This window comes from Manacus vitellinus, unplaced genomic scaffold (assembly GCF_001715985.3).
Source record: "Manacus vitellinus isolate BGI_N305 unplaced genomic scaffold, ASM171598v3 scaffold_70_pilon, whole genome shotgun sequence".
Lineage (NCBI taxonomy): Eukaryota > Metazoa > Chordata > Aves > Passeriformes > Pipridae > Manacus > Manacus vitellinus.
Window position 1 is genome coordinate 2,001,795 of NW_021940754.1, and position 12,457 is coordinate 2,014,251.

General features: G+C 44.5%; 1 protein-coding gene across 1 annotated transcript in view; it reads left to right on the forward strand.

The window, feature by feature from the left end:
• The window catches only part of PELI1 (pellino E3 ubiquitin protein ligase 1), a 42,430-nt gene extending 34,255 nt beyond the window's left edge, over positions 1-8,175 (forward strand). The window contains exons 3-7 of the mRNA XM_029964401.1: positions 465-594; positions 2,179-2,280; positions 4,257-4,454; positions 4,566-4,754; positions 5,718-8,175. Of these exons, the coding sequence (XP_029820261.1) occupies positions 465-594; positions 2,179-2,280; positions 4,257-4,454; positions 4,566-4,754; positions 5,718-6,284 (1,186 nt within the window). The 3' untranslated portion in view covers positions 6,285-8,175. The remainder of the gene's footprint in view (positions 1-464; positions 595-2,178; positions 2,281-4,256; positions 4,455-4,565; positions 4,755-5,717) is intronic.
• Positions 8,176-12,457: the final 4,282 nt, after the last annotated feature.

The following is a 12,457-nucleotide window of genomic DNA, read 5'->3' on the forward strand; positions in this document are numbered from 1 at the left end:
CATTGGAGTCTTGGAGGACAGTGTATCTAAGGGGTTTATTTCAATCAAAAGTCTCTAAAATACTGTCTCTCCACCAGGGTTGGTGAATATTTAGAATGTTTCATTTACAGCATGAACACACCATTTATGGGTAAAGCCCCAGAAAGGCAGATAATCTTCCTTGGTTTCATGTTTGGGACCCAAGACTCACTGGCTTGTCGATAGCAGATTTGAGATTCAGCTGGGTAGCATTCCTTGCCCTACAAGCTTTGTGTGTCTGTGCTGTGATTCTGTGGGCATGTTTCAATATATTGTGTTCATCGATTCTTGGATTTAAGTGTGATTAATTAAAAATCTGTGATTAGTAACACTGTACTCATTAAGGATACTTTGTGCTTAGAATGAAAGGTCTTGTGGGCCTGTATCTCATGAGGAGCTAAGCAATACAGGAAGATGGACTGTTCTTGTTCTGTGCTTTTTGGTAGGTACAATGGGTCTCTCCCAAATGGAGATAGAGGAAGAAGAAAAAGTAGGTTTGCTTTATTTAAAAGACCCAAGGCAAATGGGGTGAAACCTAGCACTGTGCACATTGCCTGTACCCCTCAAGCAGCAAAGGTAAGCTCCATTTCTCTAGTTAAGTCTGATTTTTCCTAGTGCTGTAATAAAGAGCTCCATCAAGTCAGAGCTGTTATGAAACAGTGTAAAAAGTATGAAGTTCTGGCTGTGAAAAGAATGGTTCATATTTATCCAAGGTTTTTTGGTACCTGTCAGGGTTGGCAAGAAACAGTTCAGCAAGGCAGATTTGGTGCCTAGTCCTTGCTATGGCTAGAAAGAAAAATAATTATTTTTGAAACATGAATGTTCCGGGCACAGACTGGTCATGTAAAACTTTGTGTTTTGTTTTCCTTCCAAACTCACTACAGACATCTGTTCTAGACTTTGTGTTTTTGCACTCACCCGTGCTTTAGGGCTAACTTTGCTTCACTAAAACTGAATTTTAAATGATTCTTTACCAAAGCTCCATGTGCATTTGCTGCTCCATACAATGGGTAGGAGTTCCCCAGGGATGGGGTCAGGTGGGTTTTGCAGGACATGGTTCATAGAGCTTATAAGCAGTAGCAATAAAGAAGCACTAAAGGAGGAGCTTAGGTCCTGATATTGAATTGTCATGTCAAAACTACATTATAGCTGAGGTAGTAACCATGCAGTATTTCTGTATTGTGGCTATTCAAGTGTGTGTGCAATTATGTTCAAAAACTAATCGAGCATTTCTACTAAAACAATGGAATTTGAGGAGCTTTGGTGGTTGGTTAGAAATTGCCAGTGATAAGATCAGGCCCTTAAACAAATACTGTAGTGTTGAGTGTTTGACTTTCTGAATACCTTGATACATAAAAATATGGATCCCTAAATTCAGGAAATTGCCATGAAGTTTTCTGAAATCAAAAGCATTTTTCTAACCCAAGTTCTTTTAGTAGAATTACATTCATAGGAGATCTGTGAAAAGAACACTTATTGTTGCAAAGTCTTCATGGTCTTCAACTTAAGTGCTGTTTAGATGCACTTCTGAATAGTCTTTGCTCAGTTCCTACTAGGGAGTTGCAGAATGAGCATTCAGACTAACAAACTGAAACCTAGATTGCTTTGCTACAACTTCTGCAACTCCTGTGCTGAGTTGCTCCATTTTACCCTATTTACCACCACTTTTTAGTCTATATATGTTATCAGTCATCACTGATTTTAGTATGAGCTTGGGTCCTGTTTTTAGAATGAAGTCCCTAAGTTTCAGTCCTCACTTTGCTGTTGGACAGGTTGAGGCTGAGATGGCCACAAAGGTGTTACATTCAGTTTTAGCCTTTGCATTTGGTTGTTTTGTTCTTTTGTGTTAAGGCCAGCATTGCCTTAACACAAAACATGACTAATAATATGCCCTGGTTAAGTGTATTTTGTTGCAGCATGTGGTGAAGAGACCAGTTTGGTCTGTTGCTGAATCAGTCCTGCAGCTTTTTTTTTAATAGTCAGGACAGGGTTTTGTGAAGTTTAACTTACAGGTATGTTACTAACAACCATCTGCAATAATTAGCAGAATAGGAGCCTGATGTTTTTATATAGATATGGATGTCTATGTAGTCTACTTTGTTGCTGTATATTGAAGAGTCATTGTGCACTGGTTCAATAATATTTGGCATTTTTCCATAGGCAATAAGTAATAAGGACCAACACAGCATATCTTACACTTTGTCTCGGGCCCAGACAGTAGTAGTTGAATATACACATGACAGCAACACAGATATGTTCCAGGTATGTGAAGTAAACATGTAAGTGTATTCTCACTTCTGGTGGGCTTCTAACAAGGCATCCTCTCTGAAGGCTTTTTTCCCTCAGACCTAAAAGTTCACATGTGTCAAGTTTCTACATTTTACTCTTCGGAACAATTTAATTCTGTTTTGTTCCCAAGGCCATCCTATGAACAAGACTGTGTCTGTGCATCTCTCTTAGACTTGGGCAAAGGTGAAAGCTGGGGGGGGGTGGTGTGACTAATGCACAGGATTATGGTTTTGCCTTTGATTGCTGGTTGGCAAGTCCTGTAACCTGTCTCCTAGTCCCTCTCTGCTAAATGAAGAATAAAGCGCACAGTTCTCTTTAAGCACTTGGAACTTTGCTTCTGGAATTTACAAAGGGATTTGGGATCAGCTAGTTGGAGACAGGGTAGAAGAAATACAGTGTGGAAACACAGGAAAGCTTCTAGCACAACTAATATGAAAAATACCCTGAACTTCTTTAAGCAAACCCAGAAATGTCTGAAGTGCTGGGAGGTGTGGAGAGAGGAGCCTCAGTGCTGACACTGGCAGTTCAGAGCAACTTTGCTGCAGTTCCTGTGTGTCTGAGAAGGGACCACAAACACATTTACAGCTGTGGTGTGCACTCATATCTTATAATTGTTTCCTGTTTTTCTCAAAAGGAAGGGGTTTGTTTTGGTTTGTTTTTTTTTTAATGTGTGCTTTGTTCTTTCTGATTCCCAGACTGATCTTGCATTGATTTCCCCCCTGCCCCCCGTTACTGTCACTAATTTATGGCAAGGAGTTTTGCTGTCACAGCATTTAGCTGTGACGCCACTGCAAGATCTAAGGAGGTGGGAGGTGTTGGGAAGTGGTGGAGGAAGCTGCTCTGCAACTGCAAATACTTACAACAGAGCAAAAGGACTGTAATGAACTCACTGCAGCATAAGCTATTGTTTGTGTGAGTGTTCTCTCTTCAGGCATGCTGTGGCATGTGTGCTGCTCTGAAATTGCCCCTGGCAAATCCCCATGTACTGATGGGTTATCCTGCCTAAGAAGCAATAGAAAAATACATTCTGACAAAGCAGTTTTGGTCTCATGAAAGCTCTCCAGCCTTCACCAAAAAAAAGCACATCAAGCTTTTGGGTTGTCCTGCTCAGCAGTTAATCAGTCTTAATATAACCCGCTATTTTCACGGAGCCTGAGAGCTTTGGCAGTGAGTGAGTAGTAGTGTATAAGAGCTTTAAACCCAGCTAAGGGAATGTTTGGGAGAGGGATATTATTTCTCTCCTTAGTTTGTAAAGAAAAAGGACAAGGTGATTTGACTGGAAAAGCAGCGATACCCGTACAGATACTCAGTACAGTTGTGTGGGACTGCAAAACTCTCTGAAAAGAAGCCAGCTCCCAGAAAAATCTGATTGTTGTCAGATGTTGAATTCTTGTGTTCTGTGAGTGTTTTCATAACCCCTCTCTACCACAAGCACCTTGTACCTGGTCTTTAACAAAAGTTTTGCTGCTTCTCAGTGCCCCACCAGAGCTGAAGAGACAGCTCACATTATCTAATTTTCCTACATCTACACCTCCACTAGTCTGGCATTGTTCAGAATATTGCAGGCATGCAAAGTGACTGAATGTCACTTTTCTTCCCTCTAACTGCTGTTTCCTGGCTGTTTGGTGCTGCTGCAGCTCTTCCACCTGACCCAAGTGTAACCTCTCTGATGAGAAGGCCTTCAGTGGGAAATCATCTCAGAATTCACTTAATTACATCATTTTACTTCCCCTTCCTTTAGTTGGCCATACCCAGCTTTCAAAATAACTGTGATCACTTGAAGGCAGAATAATTCATTAATTCGGATTAGGCTTTAGATGGGTGGAGGGGAATGCTTTAAACTATAACATCATGATTTTTATATTATCACAAGTGCTTCGAATTTGAATATTCCCAGACCCAAAGACAAACTTCTGACCGTTTGTTTTTTTTTTTAAATCTCTTTCCAGATCGGTCGGTCAACGGAGAGCCCGATAGACTTTGTAGTAACAGACACAGTTCCTGGAAGTCAGAGTAATTCAGATACACAGTCTGTGCAGAGCACTATATCAAGGTTTGCCTGCAGAATCATATGTGAACGTAACCCTCCTTTCACAGCAAGAATATATGCTGCAGGATTCGACTCCTCGAAAAACATTTTTCTTGGGGTAAGGAGACTTTTTTTTCTCCCCCAGAAGTTCAGTTCAGGCTTATTTTAAAATTAATTCATAGCTCCGCTTCAGAAGAATTAAAGTTCTCATTGATGTAATTTGTTCTAGGAGAAAGCTGCGAAGTGGAAGACATCAGATGGGCAAATGGATGGACTGACAACAAATGGGGTTCTTGTTATGCATCCTCGTAATGGATTCACAGAGGACTCCAAGCCAGGGGTGTGGAGAGAGATCTCTGTGTGTGGGAATGTGTTCAGCCTCCGTGAAACCAGATCGGCTCAGCAGAGGGGAAAGATGGTGAGAGCAGTGACCAGTGTTTTATGCAACCTGTTCAAAATGGATACAGCCATAAGTGGTAAAGTTTGGGCATAGAGCTGGAATCTGCTGTAATTCAGTGCAGTTGTCACCTCTGCAGTTAGTTACACCGACTTCCGTGTGTCTTGTCTTCATACACAAAGATGTCTTGCTCAACCTGAATTACTGAGTTTATCTGCAAACTAGTACTTCATTGCACATCTAGACTGCTCTTCTAAATTGAGTTGCTGGTCTACTATGTACTTCTGCAAACTGCCCTAGTCCTGTGCACATTTTAAAGAGTATTTTTCTGATTCTACCTCTTGAGTGTATGCTTTGAAGGTTTTCCCACTTCTCCTTTTTTATAGAATAATAAGGAATAGTTATAATTTCATTGGATATTAATTCCCACCTTTGCATTCTGAGTTTTCCCCTTCCTCTTGTATACAAAGCTTTGGTGATATTTCAGGAGATAATTGGTTTTGGGATCTCTCAGCAAAAAGAAATGCTACACTGAACACTTTCAGTGAAGTATTTATCTTGGAGCACTAACAGGTGACTTTCTGAAGGAAGGGAAGGCCATGTGTAAAGGTGTGTTTGAAGAAAACAGTCTAAAATATGATGGAGGACTAGGGAAGGCTTGTGCCATTCCTCAATTGAAGTAGCATAGTTGGGATTGCTTGAGGTAGGGATGGGGTTGAGAGAAGTTGAGATTGGAGAGGAACTTTCCATGACTTAATGCGGTCTATTTTAATGCACACACCGATTTCTTAAGACGTTGGGGTGGAAGTTCTTTTCAGGAAAAAAAAAAGAGGGGAGGGAGAAGCTGATACTGGGCTCTCCATGGGCATCTTATACAGGCAGTCAGGAACTGCTCGAAACTTTGGATCTGTGCTATGGAAGTGCACGATGTTCCTCTTCAGGCACCCTTAGGTGACACCTCTCTTTGTCTCTGTCCACCACAAGGTCGAGAACGAAACGAACCAGCTCCAGGACGGGTCTCTGATCGACCTGTGCGGGGCGACGCTGCTGTGGCGCACGGCGGAGGGGCTGTCCCGCACCCCCACCGTCAAGCACCTGGAGGCCCTGCGGCAGGAGATCAACGCGGCCAGGCCCCAGTGCCCCGTGGGCTTCAACACCCTGGCCTTCCCCAGCATGAAGAGGAAAGATGTGGTGGATGAAAAGCAGCCGTGGGTGTACCTGAACTGTGGCCACGTGCACGGCTACCACAACTGGGGAAACAAGGAGGAGAGGGACGGCAAGGACCGCGAGTGCCCCATGTGCCGCTCCGTCGGGCCCTACGTGCCGCTGTGGCTCGGGTGCGAGGCGGGGTTTTACGTGGACGCCGGACCTCCGACTCACGCGTTCAGCCCCTGCGGACACGTGTGCTCGGAAAAGACAACTGCATATTGGTCCCAAATCCCTCTCCCTCACGGTACTCACACTTTCCACGCAGCCTGTCCCTTCTGTGCCCATCAGCTGGCTGGTGAGCAGGGCTACATCAGACTCATTTTCCAAGGACCTCTTGACTAACACAGGTGTTACCAAGGACTGCAGTAAACTGATAAGCTAAGCGATTCTGATTTTTAAACCAACTGTTTTTTCATATTCTCTGGGCTTTGCTGGTTTGCATTAAGATGAAGAATTTTTGGGTTTGTTTGTTTGGTTTTTTTTTTTTGTTACAACAGCTAAATCCCTCTCTGTTGAGAAAAGTCTGGAAATAGAAGAAATTGGGGGGAGAAGGGGGAGAACTCCTGCTTTTTTTTAGTTAATAACTACTTCTGAAGAGGTGAAGGAAGTGTTGTAAGAGTGAACTTCGATGCCTTCCGTTTAATGGTTTTGAATCACATGCCCACAAGTGTTTGAAAGTTGTTTCATTCTTTTTGTATATGGAGGGTAAAAAGTTCAAAGAACATTAGTTTACAGCTTGGATGCAAACATTGTAAAATATAACATGTATATTAACTCTTTTCTATTTATCTTTATTATTGAACATATGTAGAATGTTTAGAGAGTAGCATGGTCATAGTGTGTTACATCTGGCAGTTGGATGTGTAGAGTAGTTCTGGATGGAGAAGAACGTGAGATGGAAATGGTAGAAAAATCTTTTAATCTAAAATATTGAGTTCTTAGAATAGTTAAAATGCTTTTTAAACAAAGCTAATGCAAATTATGATGGCATAAAGTTGTACTTTAACCGTGTCGAAAGGTAGCGAAGAAGGACTTCTTAAAATGTCTTTTTGGTAGGACTGTACTCAAGATCTGGCTATGAGGAGAATATTTACCAGACTCTTTGAATATGCAACTTAGTCTAGATTAAGGATTTTTTTCTCCCTTCATGCTAACACTTCTCTTTATTTAGCATTAGTGACATTTGTGAGGGTTTTTCCAATGTTAAAATGAACGGACCTGAAAGATAGGAGGCTTGTTCTGTTCCTTGCTGTTTGGGGTGGGGGTGAGGGGAGAGGCAGAGGCACTCAGGCACAAGTGTGGGGAGTAACTTGTGACTTGGCCACATCCCAGCTTGGGAGGGGTTTGTCAGGTGGATGCTCTGCCTTCCACCCTCAGACTGGTACGTGGGGGCTTTTACCATGTGCAGATGCTCATCGAGGCCATAGCTGGAACACAGGTGGAGCCTGGTACCCAGGGGATGTGTGCCCATGTCCCAGCACCCTTGGGCAGCTGGTCACAATTGTCTGTTGTGGGAGGGAGCTGGGGCTGGGCTGGGCTCAGACCCCTCCGTGTGGGATGCTGTGCTTGGGCTCTGGTTAACTGGTCTCTCTCTGCTCTCCCCTCTCTCCCCTTCCATTCCCTCCATATCCACCAGAAAAGACCAGTGCACTACATGCAGCTTTGCTGCTGACTCACTGTGCTTCAAGGCAAACACACAACCTGACCTTTTTAGGGTTGATTTGAGCTTTTTCGGCCAGCTTCGTACTTTTTTTTTTTTTCCCAAAATATGTACTGTATAATTAATTGACAGTAGCAAATTTCTGTACTTTATAGCATAGCTTTCATTTTTCTTTTGAAGCTGTTCTAAAATTTTCTTGGTTTAAAGAAACCTGTGTTGCTTAGATGTCATAAATTACTTACTTTGACTGTCAATTATTTCTCCATTTTTAAAAAGAAATTATATATATTGTTTGGTTCACTCAGGAAATGCATGTGTCAGGAAACCTGTACTATAAGTTCAGTTAGCTGTCATGTACAAGTAACTGTTGTTACTCCCTTTCCATAGAAATATAACTGATTTTGACATATTGCAGATTATATGCATTAAGTAATGAAACTTATGCAGCAAGAAATCCCTGTATTGTAGTTGTTCTAATCATCTTATTCAAACTATAGTATACTGTAGTTTTAATTTTTATTTGCAAATTAATTTATTCAAACTACATGAGTAAACACTTTTCAAAAACAGAAATTTGGGATTGTCTGTGGCTTTGTTTCCAAGAGATGGGGATGGCCCTTCTTTTGTCACCTAAGGTGTCTGTACTGTGCATGTGGGTTAAGAGCACAGAAAAGCAGCAGCTGTAAAGACTTTGCACATTTTCCTGGTCATGGCTTTGAATGGTTCCTGTCAGATGTGACCTCTTAACATATTTTATATTTAGCTGTGTGTTAACAAAGGTGAGAGTGTTGTTTAAAAGACACAGTTAAATGATCTCCTCCCCGAGTAAGTTAAAAATACTGAAATGTGAGCAAAACCTGAACTAAATGTCTGGGCTCTTCTAAAGCGATAAGAACTCTTGATTCCATCTTCCACAAAATCTGGTTGACACTTCCGTGGCCCTGATCTTGTTGACTATGGGAACATGAAAAATCAGAAAAGGACACGATGAAAGCTGCAAAGCAGTGTGAGTAACATAGAGCTGAACCGTGGGCACAGACCGAGCAGGGGATGGTAGGAGGAGTGTGGAGAGCGATGTACTCACCCTGTGTTGGAGGCACAGCTGGAGGCTGGTGTGGAGCCAGTGGTGCCGTTGGGTAGAGGCACATCAGACTGCAGAGGGGAAGAAGAAAGATCCACGCCCAACATGCAGCCATCCTTAAGCCTCTACCCTCTTTAAGATGATACATTCTGCTTTCACTGTACTTTCCTACACCACCCTCACCCCCCCAGAAAGAGACTCCCCATACAAAGGTGTCACAACTGGCTGTGTCTCTGGGGAGTGTTAGGCTAAGGTCAGTCTTCAGAGTCTGCCCCATGCTCTCTGCCTGTTGCATACTTCTCTTGACCCAAGCTGGGCTTGTTAATCCCATTTTTAAAAGGGCAGAACATGGGCATTCAGATGCTTGATATGGGGAGATCCCACTGTCAAAAGCAGGATAGCAAAGGTTGAGTACTTGAGGAGCAAGTTCCATCACTAATAGCAGCAGCTCTGACTGGGGTTCCCTGTTTTAGGTCTGCCAGGCTTCTGTTCTTGTTAGGAACAATAGTCCTCTGTAAACGGTAAAATGAATATCAGATTAAAAGTAAAATGATCCCTTAGACTCAACCAGCTGACTGAAGCACTCTGAACTTTAAGGCCATTGCTTCTGAACAAATTTTGGAGCTGGGCGAGGTGCAGGAGGCGGCACCATGCTGGCTTTGAGACAAACCACAGCTCCATTTGTGACAGCCTCAATCAGCCCCTTGCACCTGCAAAAACCAGCCCCAGGTGGGATCTGTGGCCTTCACCTGGTTTTAAAGGTTTGCTCAACTGGCAGAAGCATTGGTGATGCAAACAGCAGATGGGACAGGACTGTTCCCTGGGAGAGCACTGCCATTAGGAGGAATTGATAAGGGGGTGCATGTGAAAATGAGGTTAGGTGTAGGTGCTTCTCCAGCCTTAAAGTTTGTTGAAGTGCTGCAGAAGTGCTTCTGGAAATCAGCAGCCAGTGTTCTGCAGCTGGTTTGTGCATGGCTGCTCTGTCCTGCGCAGTGAGATGTGATTTAATTAACTTAATTTGCTCTTCAGCTGTAAGAAATTGCATGGATTGAACAGTGGTAGGAGGCAGCAGCTTGGCACAGCAGCTGGCTAACAAAGGCTTTTTGTTGTTTTGGGGGTTTTGTTTGGTTTTTTTCCCCCCCAAAGCAGCAGTGGGGCAGCTCAGTGTGTTGGCTGGCAGCAGGGCAGGAGCTGCTGGGGAGGTTCCTGGGGTCTTTTCCCTGGGTGGGCAGCCTGGCACTAACGGAGCGCTCTGGTTCCTTGGCCAACCCAGCCATTGGATTGGAGCAGTCCCACATGCACCTGTGGGACCTGTGGCTCTGAGCTGTTTGGTGCAGGCTGTGGATGAGGTGGTCTAATCCCATCTGTGCTAGGCTTGTTACACCTGCAAGAATGAGCCTAGTCTCCTGGAAGGTTTGACAGCATGATGAAGTCACCTCAGGAGACTCCTGTGTTTGAAGGTGCTCTGCAAATCTCATAATGATCCTGCCGTGCCGTGCTTGATCGCTTTATGAAGTGACACTTTCCAGGCTCCATTCTAAAAATACATATCCAGTTTTGCAATATAAATCTATCATCATGACTACAGCTACTTGCATGCTGTCTTTCAGCCTGGATCAGGCCTGGTTGCTGTTGGATTAGACCACATTTCCTGGTTCTAGTCTTGGCTCATCCCTTTTCTGTAAAAATGCTGGCAAAGCTCATCTATTTTTAATCGTAGCGCTTGGCTTTAACCAAGGGCTGTGATCATCCTAGAAATGCAGTTTCTAAGGCTCCTTTGTGGCTGCAGGAGATCACTTAAACAAGTGCTGTTGTGCATCCTGTAAAGAAGATCTGGAAAAGCATCTCTGCAGGAGCTGTGATGGTTCCTGTGACGTGGGTCAGGGGTTCTCTGGCAAGTGTGGCCTTTGCAGGGGCAGCAGCAGACCTTGCCCCTTCCCAGGTGCTGCTTCCAGGGCAGCAGCAAGAGCAGAGGCCCCTGTTTTCTCACAGAGAACAGCACTAGGTGGCTGTGCTGCTGGGAGCAGTATCCCATGGAAACGTAGCTGGTGACACAAGCTGAGCCGGGGAAACACTGATGGGTGCACAAGGAACAGCTGCCTCCTTCTTCAGCTGTGCTGGGTGCTACTGGTTGTTGGTCTGATCTGGTCCCATGTCCTGTCCTGAAAGCAAAAAGGGGGCAGATTTGAAGAGCAGGAAAAATGGGCTGTTACTCCTTCAAGCCTAAGGTGCCTCTGTGAGAGCAGCCAGCCCAAACACAGCCTGCAGCGGGGCTGGTGGCTTTGGACGTGCCTGGGCATTGGGGCAGCGTTAGGGAATGGCATTAGCTGTAAGCCCCAGTGCCTGAATCTTCATGTTCTTGCCTTGGACCCCCTGTGAGCTGCTGCCCATCCTCCTGCCTTCCATCTTTGGCAGATGCACTCCATTATGCAGCCACAAGGAGCAAGGACCTGCAGAAGCAGGTCCTGTTCACCTTGCCTGGCACAAGCCTGTGTGGGATCAGGTAAGGCATCGCCTGGGGCTGTGTTTCCCAAGGCTGAGCTCAAGGGAGGATGAGTAACCAGAGGCAAAATGCCAGCTCTGGCAGTCAGGAGCTTCCTGCCCACTCCCTGCCACTCTTGATTTTGCTGCTGTTGTGCCCAGTTCTCCATTCTTGTCCTACTGCCCCTTTTGCAGGGCTGGCAGGAGGGAATGGGAACCAGCACCAGTCACCCTGTTTGCTGACCTGTGCTGTTTGCCTGGCTCTGCTGGTGGGGATGTGTTTTTGGCAGCAGCAAAGGCACCGGCAGGTCCTGGGTTCTGCCATCGCTACCATACAGGGGCTCAGATACCTTGCAGGGGTGCAAATGACCTTAGAGATCAAGTCCAGAAGGACTTTCCTCCTGTCAGAGGCAACTCCTCTGTAATTTGGCAATGCCTGCAATATTGTGATGTTTTTATTTTGAATACTTGGCTGATTTAGTGTCCCTAAACAGCTCTGAGGCAAGAGTAAATTATGAATGTGCTCCAGTTTCCTTCCTCTACCTTGTCTATGTCTGTAATACCAGTCCTGTACTGAGATTGGTACTGGAGATCTGCTGCCTTTCAGAAATACAATGAGAGTGGAGTCCTTTGGAGTTAGAACTCGTGCCAGGATTTGTCTGTTTTTCCTTGTTGTAGTGGAAAGGTCTCATGAAAAGGCTTCCTCTCTACAGCCCTTGCAGAGCGCACACTGGACTCCTGAGGATTCCCCAGGAACACCACACGAAGCGTGAACAGCACAGAGGGAGGAGGGAGGAAATGATAGTTCACGTTGTCAGACAGTAGATGTAAGTGCAGTGTACAGTTCAATCACTCAGTGGGAAAAGCTTCCTTAGGTGTATTTTTCTTTACCACCAACTCCCAAGATTAACTGTCTGCTTGTTTATATCTCATTCTGTTGGCCCCTGTATTTGTTTCTGCTTCAAAACATCCCCTCTCTCCCCCCCCAAAAAAAAAATTAAATTCACTTTTCTCTGCAAATGTCTTATCTGAAAGTTTCCGTCATGTTTGCTGTGGTTATTAACTGATTCTATTGAAATATGTGGCTTTTAATGCACTGAACCATGTTGTCTGCACTCAGGCCCTGCAAAATGTATTTTGAGGGTTTTTTTGGTCATCTAGTCTTCAGCCTAGATAGGGTTTCCCTTCAGTCTGTCCTGGAAAAGGCTGGAAACACGAGCTGGTCAAGGATAAGGAGAGAGCAATGGCTTTCCTGGGCAACAGCTCATGAAGGATGAGCTAAGCCTGTCTCTG